Below are 19,212 nucleotides of genomic sequence, written 5' to 3' on the forward strand. Positions count from 1 at the left end.
ATCTGTATGTATGTTCATGAAGACAATTTCAAAGAAAAAGATATAAAACCCAGATTTTTGATTTAGCCCACAACTTGCTGACAGAAAACACAACGAGATTGTGCAATTCCTTCCTAATGTAAGTTTTGTCACATGTACAGGTCTTACTAAGAATCCTTCTCCTCTCTCATCCTCAAGAGAGGAAAGATTACCTCAATCTTCTCATCAAACCTGACGCCTAGGAAGAAAAAACACATTTCACAAATTTCACCCAGAAGAGCAGTGTCTAAATACGCCACAACATGTGTAGTTTCAACAACCAAGGACTATTAGTCTACAGAACTAACAAATAACCACAATAAAACCAATCATATTTTCCACAACACACCCTCATCAGTGTTATTTTCTTTAACTTTTTGAAGCCAGAAACTAAGTACACCTGAGAGTCAGATTGGGTACAAGGAAAAAACACATTAATTTCTTACCTTTCAAGCTCACAAGTGCTTTTGCTGAAGAACCTGCAATATATCAAAAAGTCCACATAAACCATAAGTTATTTCAAACCATACAACCTATGCAGAGACTACTCATTCTTAATTAATTCTTAGGCAGAAAATGGAATTTACTATTAAATCCTTCACAGCTGATTGAGTGAACGCAGTGCGTCCTCCATGGCACTAAGTATAGCATCATACGTTTATTACCCAATAAATCTTGAAAGCATATTCATGTTTTGCTTTTTCCTTTAGTTTCACATCTACAAAACAGCTTCAGATGCTGAGCCCTTTTGTTTAATACCGCAAATTCTGAACATGCTTTACATCCAAACTACATACTTCCATGCTGCTGCTTGTTCGATGCTGTTGCAAATACATTATACAACTGACAAGGAAACTGTAATGAACACTTTTTTTTTTAAATTAATTCTACCAATTCAAAATTCTTCAATGACAAAAATTTCCACAAAAGCAGTCGTTCATATTCTCTAAGCTTGATTCACAAGTAGGGAGACGGACATTAGTTGCCTCCTGGCGGAACCTCCTAATTCAGAAAGGCAGCAGATTCAGATATGACAAATGCAGATGGGATCCTTAGTTTGCCTGAACTGTTCAAACTGTGTTATGCATCCATCAAAATTTCACTGTGCCCCTTCCAGTGCATCTGTAGGACCTCTGCAGTGCTTCTGGGACAGGAAGAACAAAACTGGGCCTGACCACAGCCTTTGTGCTCTGGAATTTTCAAAGGTTTCTCTAAGAATGAGCTGTTCGAACAATGCTTGCACAGATTCATGCTTTTCTCTCAAATCAACTTTATCTTTCCAGTTATGTTCCACTGTTGCAACCACTCCTTGCATTGCATCCTCTTCTCCCCCTCACTTTCCCCACTCCTTCCTTCAGCTTCTCTTTGGAACCGCTGTTCCAAGAACATTTCAGACTCCAAAAGTCTAGAAATTCCTTTTCTTGTGGCTGTCCTGTATCTAGGTCCTAACCCCACTAACTTCACGGTGCCAGAGATCCTTGCCTCTCAGATGTTACATTCCAAGGAATGTCACAGAGCCAGAAAATGACTTATTGTCCTTTTCCAAGGGAACAGAGCATTTTGGTTTGGGGTGGATTCTTGAAGAGAATACAGGTGCAGCAATGGCAAAAAACCCCCTACATTCCTTATTTTTTCATCATAATATTTTGTTTACTGCCATTTTACTATGCCACATGTTAAAAAAAAAGTTCAATAAAAAAAAGAAAAAGGAAAGAAACTTTCTATTCTTTTCAAAAAAATTAAGATATAAAATGGAACTAGCTTTGCCTCACTGGTGGTTTAGAGGCCCTATACCCCAGTACCTCCCAAGCTGTTCAAATCTACAACAGCTAACACATATGGGATTACAAAAACAAGGTCAAAACCAAAGTGACAAACCTGGGCTATACTGTTGCCCTTCTTGCACATTTCTTTTCTGACCTATCACCTTTGAGGGGCTGGAGACCTAACAGTGACTGGTACAGGAACATGCTTCTATGATGATCTGATTCACAGTGAATTCAGCTCTTGTTAACTGAGCTGTACGTTAAAGGTGTCACCGAATTAAAGCCTTTTTTTTTCATACTCATAATCAGATACTGTACAAGGTGCTTGCATAAATACACAGGCACTCTACTATCAATCAAGAATGAAGTTCTGAACTGTAACAGTAAGAACAGTGAAGAACTAGTGTCCTTCCTCAAATTAACGTAAGGGATTAATAAATACACGCAGTTCAAGAACTTTAGGAAAGTACATGTCATTGGGGATGGAGAGGCAGAAGCAGTCATCATGACCGTCAAATGGAGGAGATGCTGACTTTTCAGAATGGATCACTGTTCTGAAAGATCTCAGACACTTCATCCGTAGGACTGAACATACAATCATTTTCCTCTTTTTCTGACCATCTTTCTCATATTAATCAAGTTCAATCAATTCAGTCAAGGGTGAATATGTCAACAATGGAAAGAAAACAACTCAGCAAGAGGCAGCAAAGCTTTATATGGAGGGTAGTGTTAATCTCACAGCTGAAGTACCTGAGATCCTTTGCTAACCATCAACCTCAGATGCTCCACCTGTGAGACTGATGATGGGTCAGCAGGGCAGGGCATTAGATGGCTGGCACCAGAAACAACAGGCAGAGAAGTGACGGACAGCAGAATGTCACTACACTACCTTCTAGCTTTGTAACATTACCACTCCAAAACAGCATTAGTTGGCACGGACTTTTCCACGTGGGATAGTTAATCTTCAACAGATGCATGCTAGAATAAGGCTGCTTATTTCTTTTCACTTAACCTGCAACTAAAGTAATGTAAGTGGAAAAGCGCATCTTTATTTAGGAATACAAGTGTCCAAATAAGAAATTCCTGATCTAGGCAAGTTAAAACTAAACTGTTTTAATGTAACAAGTTCCAGAAAACTATTAACACCAACAATTCTGTAGCTTAAAGCATTAGAATACATGTAGGATGTCAAAATTACAATGGAGATGTCCGTAAACTTAATTTTACCTTAAAGGCAGCAATACAATACAATGGGTTTTCTTGTCAATTTCTCTTATATTGATTTTAGGGGCTACCTGCAGCAACATCAAACTTCAAGGAATACGGTGTATCTCCTTACTTTTTCCATTTAGTTTGGCAGTACTGTACATACTACCGGGCCCCAAAACCAGAAACTAGGATGATCTTCTAAGCAATAATGTGTTGCAGTAAAATACAACAAACATCTAACACAGATAAAAGCTTTTTCAAAACTATAAAAATTGCAGAGTGATTCGGGATAGATTAATTATCCAAAATTTTAGTTAAAATAATTATTTTATAATATCCCAGCCTTACATTAAATGCCAGTACTTTTGTACACTCCTGTTCTGAATAACCAATATATAATCATACGCAGTCTTTTTAACCAGCATTTTAATTACAAACCTAGAGATTAAAGTAGAATATACACACGCGCTTGAATGTAAATACCTATTACGACAATGACACAGATTTAATTTCTACAAACATCAAACACTTAAAAAACAAATGGGTGGAAAAGAAGAAATAAGGCCTATGCATCATTTAGGGTATTACAACTAAAATCTGCTCCCAGCTCCTCCAGATTCAGAGGATCATGGAGGCGATTTTCTTAATACCAAGAGTAAAACATCCTCAACCTCAGGAGAAAGAGCAGCCAGCTCACCATAGCAGTGGCTCAGGAATTAGGCAGCCTGCTTTCAGTAGCCCAGACTGGCATACTATTCCAGTGCAACTGTATGATTGCCTTAGTCTTGTCTTAGTATCCTACTGAGTATTGCTTTGTGTATGTTGTTAGTAAATTAATTACTTGAACACAGTGTTCACACTTGACTAAGTCTGAAAAATTAGGAAGGGATTCAGAACAGAGCTAGGAGAAAAATTTGAAGATCTAAAAACATGCCTTATTGTGAGAAAGTCAAGACACTCCAATCTCGTTCTTCCCAAAGAAGGTCAAGATCTGCACTGATCACAAGCATCTATAAAGGAAGATAATTCAGACAGTAAATAGCTCTGCAGCCTTTTTTTTTTTTTAACAAGGAAAGGCATAACTAGATCTATTTGTCAGAAAATTACATTGGATAAGTTCTTAGCAATGAATGCAAAATGTAAGAGATTTTATGTCACTATACTAAGAGAAGGCACATCAAGCTCCCTATCATTCAAAATCTTTAAATCAAGTCTACATCTATTTTTTGAAAAGAAAATTATAGCTAAAAAGGAAGCATGGAATTGATGCACAGAAATTCCAAACACAAGTATCGTAGCGTGCTTAATGAAGACTATGATAATGGCCTTTTCTGGCCCTAAAAAAATATTTAAAAAAAAAAAAAATCTGTAAAACGTGCACCACAGTTGTGCAGTAAAAATAACTGTGCTAGATTATGAGGCACCTAATAGTATGATAACAGGAAGCTCATTAGTAACTAAGAGTCAGGAATAAGTATAGTTATGTGTTTTATAACACTTGCAAGAAGTGCTTTTCAGGAAGTCCACATAAAAGTGAAATTAAAAAAAAAAATCCCAGTGTTAAAATAACCTGATGTCCACCAAGACTGGCACAATAAGGACCCTGACCTTTTCACGCTGGGCCAGCGAGAGATCCGACTGGCTTTGGTGGCCAGACAGCTCCCCAGCCCCAACCACCGTGGCCACGGAAACTGCTCCTCTGGCCCTAGCCGCCTTCTCCCAGCCCAAAGGGGCCTGGACAGAGGATTGCCGTGAAGAGAACCTAAAAAACCTCCTCTAACTGCTCTGCAAGCGGATGAACAGGCTTAAAAAGGAACTCTGACAGTTTGCCCTGCAAAAAAAGTATTTCTGATGTGGAGATGGGCTTTGAGGCATGGGGGAAAAGCACAAAGCTTTTTTCCTTTTCAAAAATTAAAGTTGGGTTTAAGTTTAAAAACAAGCACCTATTGCCTCCCCTCATTTGAAAATGCCGTAACTGAACAAAAGAGGTGGAGTATGACTGCAATTCGGTTGTGAATGCCCTGATGTATATTTTCAGTACTAAGATGAAGCAAAGCAGTTTAAATGCAGCTTCTCAACAGCTGATCTTTAAATTTAAACAGGAACACAGACAAGCACATTACATTTGTGAAAGTGCTTTCAGGATTTTTTATAATGAGATTGTAACAGCTGATTACAATTTTGAAAGCAAAGGTTACAAGTAACCACAGGGATGTTCCATAGCTACTAACTTTACTAATGTGTGGGCACAAAGGGGCATATCTAAATCAATATAGAAAATTCTAGGATCCAGTTAAGCAATTACATAATGTAAAACCTTTCCTCTCCAGATCATTACACTAGTTTGTCTAAATTCTGCACAGGTGAGCAGTTATTTTAACATTGCTTGCACGAGTACCTCAAAAACCTGCGTAATTAAACTGTATCGCTGGCACTAAAACTGGTGTGACAGAGGAAACTCATGGAGAAGAAGGGAAAACCAAGAGCCTTTATTAATTGAGTCATTAACCCTCCAAGAATCCATTCATTTACACAAGCACAGCACAAGTTGTTTCAGCAGAAGCAGCACCTGAAATGATTGCCCACTAAAAGGATACCTTATTCAGGAAAGCTTAGAAAGCAAAAAGCATGCACCCGAGGAAAAAGTGGCTTTGGGTAGCTTTTAAGCTCCCCCAAAACTTTAGGTGCGTTGAAGAGGTAAATAAATAAATAAACCAACAATAACTTTTTTCTTTGAGCACGAATCTGTATTTCCCTCATGTTATGAGCCCACTAATAAACTGACATTTGTGTATTTCCAATTCCTAATTTCACTACTGGATGGAAGCCAGTTCCTCAGCCAGGTGAATGCTTTCACAGGACTTGTACAGATGACAACCACAATACCAAAGCCCTCTTTTTGAAACACCGCGTTCTCCTGACAGACAACATGCCAATACCATCGTAACAGACAATTTTAAAGGTATGCAGCCCAAACGCTCACAAAATTATTAGTTGTGGGTACTGTTTAGCAGCCACAAAACTAATCTTGAGCCTTCTCTCAAACACTGTAACGTCACATAGTTCTACTGATTTTTTGCCTCAAACGTCCAGAGCACAGTGGTGCTAGGCTCACGACCCCTTGGGACTGGAAACCCAAAGTGGCAAGAGGCACATCCCTCCTACAGCTACCCAGGAAAGCGTTGGAGCAGAGCAAGTGGCTATGCAGGGGCAGGGTGCCTGTGAACCACAGCACAGGGTTGTGATGGGGGTAAAGACAATGACTTCTGCATGAAGTGCCGCCCTTATGCTGCAGCCTCCATCCATAGGACAAAAGGCCACACAGGAAGATCCTTGTCCCCCTTCCCTTCTTCTGCCTGTCCTTAAACACGAGCCCCTAGAAACAGTACCAGCAATGTCTACCAATATGTGATATTTGGCAATATACTACTGTTTTCAGTATTTGTACTGGAAAAGGTTTAACACTTTGACACCCATCACTACTACAGTCTGGCTTCTTTCTCCGATTGCCCTGCCACTTGTTGGCATTTCCCTACACACAGCACGGAAACGCTGCACTCCACAGCAGCTCAGTGATTTACTCCCAGTGGCAGCCCCGTGCTGATGATCACTTAGTTAGCTAAGTGTGCTTTCACTTTTCTATCAAAAATGGCATCTCACTCTCACTTTTACAGAGCTGATTCCAGGCGTCCTCCTCATTCAGACTTGCTTGTGCAAAAGAACACACCAAGACGCAGCTTTGCCTGTGCTGTTGTCTACAGAGCTCTGCCTCTACCGGACTAGGACAGTCTTCTAGTCATATTTGCATGTGGTGTTTGTTTTATCAAAGTCTCACTTCAGCTTTACTGTGTGTACTTTATAACCAAGTAATCCACAAACAAGATTATTATTACTAGCCGCAAGAGACAGGGCAGCATTATGTACGCTCCAATACGATCAACTGTTTTCTTTTTCCAAGACAGACAAAAATAGCCACCTGGTTTGCAGCAGTAAAACTGCTCACCATTCACCTCCACTGCAAAATTACCAAGATATAAGAAGGGGGAAAAAAATCATAGAATCACAGAATGGTTTGCGTTGGAAGGGATCCTAAAGGTCACCTAGTTCCAACCCCCTGCCATGGGCAGGGACACCTCCCACCAGACCAGGTTGCTCCAAGCCCCATCCAACCTGGCCTTGAACACTGCCAGGGAGGGGGCAGCCACAGCTGCTCTGGGCAACCTGGTCCAGTGCCTCAGCACCCTCACAGTGAAGAACTTCTTCCTACTATCTAGTTTAAACCTGCCCTGTTTCAGTTTGAAACTGTTACCCCTTGTCCTACCACTACACTCCCTGATCAAGAGTCCCTCCCCACCTTTCCTGTAGGCCCCCTTGAAGCACTGGGAGGCCGCTATAAGGTCTCCCTGGAGCCTTCTCTTCTCCAGGCTGAACAACTCCAACTCTCCCAGCCCGTCCTCACAGAGGAGGCTGAGATGCAAACGCATTGACTGAGATTAGTCACTCATTAGGTACCAACCCAACAGTCTGCAGAAAAAAATTTTGTCTCCAAAATATAAACCCAGTTATTAGTATTGGAGGTACTTCTGCAATTAGGACCTTTAATATTCTGGAATTTTTCAGCTAGAGGATTTACCACAGAATTGTTCTTTCTTCACAGCACTTTGCTCCATCCTGGGTTATGATATCCATCTCCCCTGGCAGCACTTGCAAGAAAAGGCCTCAACTACAAGAAATGCACGTAAACTTACGCACTGCCATCTTCTTCATTTTTTTAGGTTGTCAGTGTGAACTCTCTTATCCATTTCAAAATGTCAGCTTTAGAGAAGAATGGAAGAATAGTAACTTTAGCAGATAAAATAAGCACATACTATGAGAGACAAGTAAGTGCATTGCATTCATCTCCCTCCTGGGTTAAGGAATATTCACTGCCCAACTGCATTACAGAACTCACCAGAGGGCAAGTAGGTGCTACCAGAATACTCTGGTACAAATTCCACTTAATCAGATTTCCAATTTGAAAGTGAAACTGCATAGTTCTTGCCACACTGCAAAATTTCAGTTTTCTTGTCACCGAGTGTGCTGTGTTTACTTCTAATTCTTTTTATGTGAAAACTCAGTTATGATCTACTACTTTACTATAAACTATGCTGGAGAAAATTCACAGGGATGATACACAGATCTGAAAGTCTGCTAGTCATGAACTATTCTAACTTCTTTAGGAACTTATTTTCACACCACTATGGAAGATTCTGAAAACGATTCTGCAATGCTTACTGTTATCATCCCTTATAAATTCAGTTGCAGACTGAAAGCTGCACAAAGTCAGCATCAAATCAGTCAGGACTAAGTTTACATCTTCACTTTACATATAGGACTGGAAATGGAAGAACTACGTGTGGCGACAGTTACGGTGTAATTTGAAAACATCCAGTTCATCAAAATTGGAAAGAAAGGAATGAAAGCACAAGGCAAACACTCTTTGAAACTTTCACATTTCTAGCAGTTCACCAACACTATGGAAAACATGAAGCTCCCTATTTGATGAAAAAACAAAACACCGCTTACTTGCACAAAACTTAGGTAAATACTAACCTTAAGGGCAAGATCAGCACAGCAGAAGCCTATTCCCTTCGCAAACACACACACTGTGTGTCTGCTTCACCTGCCGAGCAGGTATCATAACAATGACGCTGCTGGCACAGGTCTGCAGCATAGCACAATCCTAAGGGAAACTGAGTCACACGCTCCATTCTAGCATCTGTTACAGGCGAAGCAACAGACCTGTCAAATCTTCCTGATGCCACTGTAGGCAATATAAAGGTGTCAGAGATGAAAAATTTATTTTTCATACTTCACATTAACTTCCTGAAACACACGGTGCCTTCTCTGGAAAATGGGTAAGGCAAAAGGAGGAACAGTAACTTACACACTGTCCACTCCAGTGAAGAGGGAAAGTTGATTCAATAAGCAATAAAATGCTGCTAATTATTAATTATGGTTGTCTCAGTTGGTCCATGACTTGTATTAATCACTCTAATGCGGTACAGCGCACATGACTGAGCTGTACCAAACTGAGAGTGTCAGTTCTATCCTTAATTTATGATGATCCTTTATAAGTCTGTTCGGTTAACACAATGACACTGGCCACACAGGTGTATTAACTGATTTTTCTCCTGACAGTTGTTGGAGTTGCAACAAAGACCCACATAGAGTAGTATGAAGCCAGATTTCAACTCCAAGTCGCCTCTCTCTGAGAATCTTCTGATATAGAAAATAGTTGGTATGTTCATGAACTCGCATGGTGACGCACAAAACGGTGTCACCAAAAATATAAGTCTACCCTGTTGTGTGCACATCTATTGAAACAATAAATGCCCTAGTTTTAGCTTGGCATGTAAGCAGACATATCAAGATGGAGTATAGGCACATTTTTACATTGAAAATTTCCTCTTCTATAACACTGAGATACCTTGTGCATGAATCTATATGTAGAGGAACACATATCTTTTTCACCTACACCTAAGTTTTTATCTAAGCCTTGTACACATTGAAAGCAACATCCACACAAACCCAATGTAGATGTATAGGTCTGTATATACGCAAGCATGTATTTTCATACTGTCTTCCTATACAACTAGCTTTCATCCACTGACACACAATACAGGGTCTTTGAGCTCTTCCCTCTGCATTTATCAGTGCCCCCTAGATGCAATGTGCATGCCCTAACCCCCCTTAGTCCTTCAGAGGTGTTCCCACTGTACACAGCACATGCTGTGAATATATAAGCCCTGCTTCCCCCCGAGGGCGACAGAAGGGACAGTAGCACTAGGCTACTCGCCCCTTCCCCGGGGCGAGACGCTCCTTCCCCCGCACTGCCCTCACCCCCGCTGGCAGGGCAGGCTGTCAGGTGTGCCCCGCACACTCACGCTCTCCCCTCCCCGCCCGGCTCCCGGTTCCCGCGCCCCCGCCCCGCACCCCGCCCGCCCGGCAGGTGAACGCCCGGCCAGCCCCGCCGCCTCACCCGGGCGGGGCGGGGGGCCCAGCCCCAGCACCCCCGAGGGCAACGGGGGTCGCACCCTCGGGAGGGAGCTCCTCACCCGCTGCCCTCCCCGCACCACCGGCTGGGCCGGGGCCTCGCCCGCGAGGGGCGGTGGCGGCGGGGGGGGGTGGGGGGGGCGGGCCGGCCCGGTTGCCAGGGAGGAGGCTCGGGCTCCGGCCCCGCACAGCGCCCACGACGAGCGGGCGGGAGGCGGGCCGGCGGCGGGGCACAGCGCGGCTGTCCCTCCGGGGGAAGGAGGCGGGGGTGAGGGGGCGGCGGTGCCGGGAGTGGGGCGGCGGCGGGGGCACGGGTCGCTACTCACTCTCGTCAGGCAGCTGATCGAGCTCCGCCATCTTGAACGAGCCGCGCCGCTTTTTCAAAGGCTGCCTGGCGCGGTGTATTCTGGGGGAGGAGACGGGGCCTTGCGCGAGGCGGCGCTGCCGCGCGGGGACGGCGCTCGAGGGCCCGGCGCGCGCGTGCGCGGGGCGGGGTGGCGGGTAACGGGCGTTCGCCGCCCTGAGGAGAAGGGGCGGCGGGAGGCGGTTGGTCACCCCGCGCTGCTGGGGCCTTTGTGGAGAGGAGAGCGGCTTTGCCCCGGTCCGCTTCGGGGCGGGGGACAGCACCTGTGACACTCACCCCCGCGGGCCTCCTGGGTCCCGGCAGGATGAAAGGGAACTGGCGCTCCGGGGGTGGTAGGCTGTCACTTGGTCTAAGGGTCAGCCCAAAGTAGCCAGGCTACCTTAGTGTCGTTAAACAATCCCTCTATTATACCCCTCTTCCTTCATTAAATAATAATTTTTGGTAAAACTTTACTTATGTTTCGTTGCCTCTTTACTTATGTTTCATTGCTTTTCACTGCTAGCTGTCCTACACCTAAACAAAATGATTGCAAAGGTGAGACTCCAGGAGGAGTCAGTGACAAGAACAAAACCCAGTGTAATCAGTCCTGGTGCTGTAGGCATGGCCTACGGCACTCTTCCCGAAGAGCCGGCTGAAACGCCCGCCAAGGCCTGAAGGTCAGGGTCTCGCTTGCTCTCACCCAGCGCAAGGCAGAGGGCTAGCAAACCACGGGCAGTGGGTGGTTGTTGCCCAACAAACTCCTTGTCTTGGTCTGCCCTCTAAGGCACTCCCCAACCCTCACAGCTGAAGGCAGAGGTGGTTTCCTTGTGCAGTCCCCTTCGGTCTGCACCACGGTGAATTTTGAAGTTTCTGCATCAAGAAATCTGAGCATGGAGATATTACTGTAAACCACAAGCACCTTAAATGCTTATGGACCAGACTCGTTATGGGTGTTGGGCTTTGACAACAGTACCTACTGCTACTTATAGCAACCACAATTCCTTTTTTTTTTTTTTTTTAACATATGAAAATGCAAATTGAAGTTCAAAATAAATTAACAGTATATCTTAGTCGAGGCTAAGTCAGTGTCACATCTTAAACGTTGCCAGCAGCACCATGCTGTAATGCAAAATGGATGCTATGCCTGTTTGTTTGCATCTCTTAAAAAGCATCTAGGTGAAACCAAGGATTCTGCAAAACACAGAAAATGTGTATCTTGGGACATGGAAGAGTTTTTATGTTCTTAATTTGCTAATGAACTCAGGTGACTAGGCATTCAAGCAGGTTGAGAGGGGCCGGATATAGGTCATGTTATTAAATAATTTTTAAAAAGGAAAAAAAAAAAAAATCAATGCTGCCTTTGTGCTTAAGCAGAAAAATGTGAGTTTCTAAGAGAAGAAACAAACTGAGTAAAATCCTTTAGAAATTCCCCCCAGGGCTTTCTACGTACATTGTAGCAGAGTTTAAAAAAAAAAAAAAAAAAAAGGTAAAAAGAAAAGACAAAGCCTAGCAGGCATTTCCACCCCCTTTTTCAGGTCATTCTGAAAGGCTGGCAAAACAGCCTCCTTCCCTTAGCCCCCAAAGGGGCTAAGACACTTCAGCAAGAGTTTTCCATACTGCACAGCACAAAACAAAGCAACTACAGCAGAGAGATGCAAAGCAGTGTAGGCATAGCACTAAATAAACTAACAACAAAAAGCCACAAAATAGTAATCTGTGCTATTCAAAGGCAAAAACTACACAATATTAAACCCTGTACAATTTTCCCCTTCAACAAAGCACTTGTGCTACACAAAAGGCCTGACATGGACCAGACCTTCCAGGCTCAGGTAAACAACAGCATGTTAACGACACTAATACTTTTCCTGTATTTGAGCTAGGCTCCCCTTGCTTCAAGGGTTGTATGTTAATGCTCAACTAAGAGCGACGACACTGGGACTTCCACAGTTGACAGATACAGTGAGATTTTTAGTGCTGTGCTTTGTAAACCTTGTCATCAGGCCTTGCTGCACTGAGGGCAGCAGTTGTCTGGCACCACCCTGATGTTAGAGCTTTCACCGAGGCAAGGGATCTTCAGGGGACTGAAGAAAAATTTTCTACAACACAATCACATTTTGCAACAGTCCTCAGAGCCTGAAATTCTACAAAGCAAAGTGGAAAAAAGAAACAAAAAACCCCCAATGCCTTTCAGGGCTTCTTTGTACATTGTGGTAAAACTAGAAAACAGATTAAAAACTAGAGATTTTCCTCCTCCCCAAATGCCTCCTCGCGATCACCTTAAAAATTACTAGGTCAGAAGGTAGAATTCAGCTCCCAACAGCACGGCGCTGGATATTCCTTCATTTCATTCCAACAGCTGCATTTGGAACATACTTAGCAGAAGCTATTACCACTCACTGCGCTGAAAGGGTAACAATCAACACTGTATTACGAGGATTCCTGCTATAAAAGACCTTTTACATCTTGGCCTTTTATGAATCCTGCAGTGTCTCTACATTCTGGTTTTTCATCTCTCCTGTGCATGCCGTTTCCAAGTCACACAAATGCCACCCTGCTTGACAAAGCTGTAGCCAGTGCCATTTGACAGTATGCAGGCAAACACACACATTTTCAGTGCATCCTTCTACCGTTCTGGCAAATTTGTGGTTTAGACTTGGGTGATATGGAAATGACATAATTATTCCAATAGACAGGCACGGCGACTGAGAACATCTGTGCTCACTGCTAACAACCTGCCATTAGGTACTGCTGACTCACCTGCCTTGCACAGATGGAGGCAGATCTTTAAACTGGCTTCACTCATGCCATTCGCTTTCCCAGAGGGTCATGTTAGGCAACCACTCTTAATGGTGTGCACCGAAACACTGCTGAAAGCACTTCTGCTCTCCCATTTCTCCTTAATTACTGCAGATGATATTAAGACATGGGTTACACCACCTACTAATCAACGCGTTCAGAGTCTTGTCAGCACAGCACAGGTAGTGCTATGTCCTGGGGACAGGAGACAGCTAGGGTGTCATTGTCTCACCTCCCCTAGGCAGGCACTGGCAGTAGGAAGAAAAGCACAGACAGCTGGCAGAAGAGTGTGCTCTTCAGTAATGGAAGCACATTCTTGTGAAGTCTGAGTCCTGCTGCATTAATCATGTTATGAAATTAGAATTTGTAATGAGGGGGTGGGGGAAGCAGTAGTTTCCCTTTCAGTTGTTGGGAAGCTATTCTTTCTTCTTGCCTTCAGACTGTGCTTGTGTATCTCAGCCTCTGTGAAAAACAGCAAGTCATCTTGGCTGGGATCTAAGGGGAGACCTCATCGCTCTCTACAACTACCTGAAAGGGGGGTGTAGTGAGGTGGGGGTCGGTCTCTTCTCCCAAGTAACAAGTTGATAGGATGAGAGGAAATAGCCTCAAGTTGCGCCAGGGGAGGTTTAGATTGGACATTAGGAAAAAATTTCTTTACAGAGAGTGGTCAAACATTGGAACAGGCTGCCCAGGGAAGTGGTGGAGTCACCATCCCTGGAGGTGTTCAAAAAACGTGTAGATACAGCACTTGTAGACATGGTTTAGTGGGGATGGTGGTATCAGGTCAACGGTTAGACTTGATGACCTCAGAGGTCTATTCCAACATAACAAATGATTTTATGATTACATTTCTTTTCATAGATGCCACATAGCTGCATCTCCAAAATGATCATTTCTGGAGAAATAGCCTGGCATTTATTTGAAAGTAAATGGACACATGCTCTTAGTCAAATGCACGTACTCCACAACAGTGGAAACTTGTTAGGGGCCTCACCACATATATAAAGGCAAATTTAAGCAAAATACTAAGTAGGATATAAATTGGCCACAAATACACTTCCACAGAAAATTATGTCCCCAGAACTCGTAGTGGGAGGTCTGAAACAGTCTTCCAGAAAGCTAAAGACTTCAGTAGTTGCAAACACTGCATGACTTATTTTAGAACATGAGTATGAGTCTTCACGGTATTGAGAAAGTTTGATGTGCCCAGAGGTCTTTTTCACATACAAATTATTTGGTTGGGTTTTTTTTCTCCCTTTGCTCCAATTAGAAACAGAAGTGGGGGGGATTTCGTTGAAGACTGTACCAACTATTTAAAAGATTGTTTTATGGTTAAAGTATGGGGTTGGGTGACCTGTGCTGTACCTTCTCCTCAGCCACTTCTTTCCTGCATGAACTTGGGCAAGTCACAAACAATTTACACTGACTGCCACTCAGCAAGCCTCAGCTGGCTTCCTTCAGTTTACCCAGTTCATATAAACTGTATGGACTATCTTAACATTCTCGAACCATTGTACAACAGAGACTTCAGCCATGCTAAATAAAGATAAAGTGGTTAAATATTTATATGTTGCTGCTTTTTGTAGTTTAACATTTAGATCAGAAGTCATTCCTCAACATCCCTCCTCTGAAAAAAGCAGAGGATGTCATGGGACCCAATGTCTTGACAACTTGTTCCTTTCAAGTAGTTTTGACAGAAGTGGGACTACCTATTCATCCAGCTCCGCTTCGTGCACATACTCCAGAAGTAATGCCTTCAGTGGTTGTCACCATGCTGCTCTTCTCAGCCTGGCCCCAGGGAGAGGCTGTCTGTATGCTGGTCACAGCAGCACCTGCACCTGCTTTCGGGAGAAGCAAGGCTGCGTTGTGCTCGGACAAGCTGCAGCAGAAGCAGCGCCTGAATTCACATTAGATTTCCCTGCAGGACAGGGCTCCCCTACAGTCCCCAAAGGGCACCTACCTGCTCCCTCTTCAGAAAGTCCTCTCCCGCTGTTTTTGCAAGGTCAGGGACAGCTTGGGACGTAGTTGCTTGTGCTGCAATTGTAACTGAGCACTACACATGCATTGTAAAGCACTCCTGGCGCTGCTTGGGTTGGAGCAAACGGAAACTTTTGAGCCACCTCTGGTACAGGTGACAGAGGGAACATCAAAAACACCTACCTTTAATTCCTGGTCTCAAAGTAAACTGTAAACTGTTTTTTGGTTGTTTTTTTTTTTTTTTTTTTAAAAAAATTACCACAGAACTAAACCGAACCAGTTCTCGTGTCCTCTTTCAGAGACTGACAAGATCATACTTAAGTGACTGACCAAAAGTTGCCGTTGGAAGTGAAATAACTATTAGCCACTGGTTAAGCTACTGAAGAACCAGAAGACAAGGGCCACTCTCTTCACTTCCTCTCAAAATCCATTAGCACCAACCTCAATCGATTCCCTTGTGTTGAACTGTCCTCAAGCTATATGACTTACCCAGTCCTTCCACATTTCCTTCTGTCCCTGACAGCAGCTCTTGTTTCCATCTACCATTCCTCATCCTCCCCTCCTTCAGGGGTCCCGAAAACACCTGCACCATAAGCAACCACTTGGGCTTTGAACTCCTTTTTCAAAAGGCATGGGGACATAACAACGTTTTAGGAAATGGATCTGCTGTTTCCATGTAGGTTACCAAACACTGAAACTGCAACCATCAGAATGAGCTTGAACTGTCCCTTCTTGGGAAGGGAATGGTCATAGGGGAGGAGATACGGAGTGCACTGCCAACGCAGAGTTGTCCCTGGGGAACGTTAGCCAACTTGCCCCTAATAGCTCAGGGAAATCAGTAATTTTTGCAGAGAAAGAACTAATGTTGCTCCATAGCCAAGTACTTCCATATTGCTCAACGACTCACCGAAAGTGAGAAGTAACAAACATCACTAAACGTTGGCATCATTAGTTTATATTGATGTTTCAAGACAGTGAATTCAAGACTACCCACAGCGTGGCAACAGACTTTACTCCAGATCATGATGAGTGAAGGTTGAATCCAAACTCAACTTACAGCTTTGTTAGGACTTGAGTCTACAACAACCAACTTACATCACGTTGAAGATAGATATTTAAAGGAGGTTTATTGGGGCTAATACTAAATTCAAACAGCCACAAGTTCATTTTCCACGTTTATCACACCAACTGTTGACAGATGAAGTCTCAGTGGAAAGTCCAAATTTTCATTTCACTGTGACTTCCTGAAACGTGACTACATATTTCAGTATTTGGCATTTATCTTCAGAGAGATATCATGTTTAAGAACATTCTACCAAATACATTTAGATCATGACTCAAAACCAAAACAATTTGGAAGTTTTGAAACATAAAGCTGTTAGTATGAAATTAGCTTTTATTTTTTACCTCAAAATAAATGCACATGTATCATTTATTCAAATGAAAACTGAAAAAGGGTATCTTAAACAAGAGAGAACCTTAACAGAGCAAATATCACAAACATCCTCAAGTTCCTTCTCCTGCTATTGCTCAGCTGTTTGGCTAAAAACACAAGCTTGATTTTTATTACTTTATTTTTGGTCAGTTTGGTCAATTAAAAGAAACACTTGAAAGCCCCAGAATTAGAAGTGGTATAAAACAAAACCAGGTACTCGTTCTCATCAGAATTCAGGCCCATGTGTTGCCACACATTTATATAAAACTTTCACTAAGTGTTGTACTAAATACCATTTAGTAACCTCTTCTGCAGTTTAGCTCTTGATATCTTGGTAAAAGAAGTCAATGCGTAAGCATGTCAGAAGTCAACGCTATAGTGTAACTACCGTATAACTCTAACAGGGCTTCTAAATACTGTTCACCAGAGTGATGTCTTATAGTTGAATTTCAGTTTCAGCAGGTACTTCAGATTTACCTGAGCAACATCATACACAATATATCTGGGAAGAATGTTAAGGGATAATCACAGCAGTTGATAATTAAGAACACAGAAAAACCTCAAAACACAGTCAAACTTCACCTTTGAATTTAAGTTACCATATAGCTGCCTGAATGATTAAGCAGTTTTAACAGCTCAAACCACGAATCTTTAAATTTGACTTTTTGTTGAATCTGAAAGCGTTTTATACAACAGTTAGAAACAAGCAACTAACAGTCATATGGAGAATTAATGATGATGCAGCAGAAACAGTGAGTGACAAGCAGGTGAACTGACTTAGATACAGGGCTGCAGCTCTTGAAGATTTTTTTTTTTGCCAGCCAGAGCCATAGCACAACATCTCTCTTGCTATCTAAACACGTAGCCTGGATGAGATCTGCAACTACAGACCTGGCACCTACAATTATAATCGTAGCTCTATTGCTACCTTCCAGCACAAAGTCTTTAATGTCCTCTTAATTTCTCACTAAAAACTCAAACTGGAATAACAGACAAGAGCTCTACAGTGGTTGCACATCCTATGACTGTAGTGCATCATTTTGTTTTTAAGACTGTCCCAGCTCGCCTATTTGTTTCTCAGTGCTTTAGGCCTCAAACTTACCTCTAATCCCAATTTTAGATAAAAAGCATCCCCATTAAACACTGTAAAACAAAACAAATGCACATCATCTTACCTCAGTGAGCTATTACTGACTGTATAGTATTTTATCATCTGACCAAGACAGATGCTGTATTTAAGAAAACTCAAGATAAAAACAGTATTGCCATGGGTTCAGTTGCCAAGACTGCTTGTAAGAGAAAGAGTTTACCAAGAAAGAAGCCAGTTTCTACACAACCCAGAGGTTGTATTAATGGGTTGCTTGCATCACTGGCAGTGAAGAGATTACTCTGGGACCTTAGACATCACTTATTCTTATGACCTCCTGTGAATGTTGAGCACACATTCATTTGGGGGCACTTCTGCCTATAAAGTGGCTTAACAGCTACACCTCTGACAGACATCTGAGGTTTACCTCAATATTTGCAAAGAGTCTGGGGAACACAAGAAGCTGTGTAATGAGAGACTCCGTCTAGCCACAGAGCTGGCTCCCCCACCTCCTCCTGGCCGAGCTGGCCAGCCACAGCACCACGAGGAAGAAACCAGACTGGAGTGATGTGAAACCACAGGCTGCATTCCCCTCGCCTTGTCCTGGCATGTCTCAGGGCAAGACACTACTGCGTAGTGTCACCTGGCCACTCCAATGCTTTCAGGTATTGAGTCCTGTTGGGGCAACACTAGCTGCTACGTGTACTGTCTCCTTTTTTTGCAGAATGACAATTTTAAGTGTGACAACTGTAAAATCATTGCCCTTGGAGAAGAGACTCTAAATTGTCTGCGAGTAGGCCAAAGCAGATCTAAAAGAAAGGAAACATGGTGTGCAAAACTCCTGAGCAAACTCAGCAACGCTCAAACACAGCATGCAGCCAACATAACAGCAAAGGATACTCATTATACAGAAGACAGGTATCATTAATTCCTGTTGAGATCCCATTCCCTAAGGGAACCTCTACACCACCAAGGGTGGTAGTGGCTGTGGGATCAGGTGCAGTTTTGCCCAAGCCTAGAAAGGGAAAAAACATTAGTTACAACTCTAGAAGGCAAACACAGACTTTGCACATAAAGAAAATGACTCAGCCAGCCAAAATTACTTCACATATACTTCAAATGCTGACCAAGTGCAAAAGTATCTTAAAATAAACACAAAGGATATAGTCTGTTTATTCAAGTCAGCACCATGATACTTATGGTACTCATACTCTGCTACATTAAAAGTGAGAATTTTAGACAAAATTGGCTGTTGTCTCATCTGTATGATCAAAGCTAAAACAGACCAGAATTATAGCTCTCATATCCTAGGTCCATTAATGAAAATATTGCACATCACAGCATTTTCAGAGAAGTACAAACAAACCAATTCTTATTCTCTTTAAACTCTTCAATACAAATCTGATTTGACATCCGTAATAGTGTGAGTAGCATGTATGGAAAAAGATGCTAAATCACATTTTATTCTATTTTAGGCAACTAATCTTTTATGCCTCTCAAAATGAGTAGTTTAAGAAAAGCCACTCATTACTGAATGTGACTGTTC

At 42.7% G+C, this 19,212-nt stretch overlaps 1 protein-coding gene across 2 annotated transcripts in view; it reads right to left on the reverse strand.

The window, feature by feature from the left end:
• Window positions 1–16,730: 16,730 nt before the first annotated feature.
• PARP1 (poly(ADP-ribose) polymerase 1) overlaps window positions 16,731–19,212 on the reverse strand; it is a 38,176-nt gene continuing 35,694 nt past the window's right edge. For both annotated transcript variants that reach the window (XM_086460654.1, XM_086460653.1), the window contains exons 22-23: window positions 18,567–18,681; window positions 16,731–17,081 (exon numbers count right to left, since the gene is read on the reverse strand). In XM_086460654.1, coding sequence (XP_086316780.1) covers window positions 17,000–17,081; window positions 18,567–18,681 — 197 coding nt within the window. In that variant the 3' untranslated portion in view covers window positions 16,731–16,999. The remainder of the gene's footprint in view (window positions 17,082–18,566; window positions 18,682–19,212) is intronic.

Source organism: Leptosomus discolor, chromosome 2 (genome assembly GCF_034619465.1).
Source record: "Leptosomus discolor isolate bLepDis1 chromosome 2, bLepDis1.hap2, whole genome shotgun sequence".
Lineage (NCBI taxonomy): Eukaryota > Metazoa > Chordata > Aves > Leptosomiformes > Leptosomidae > Leptosomus > Leptosomus discolor.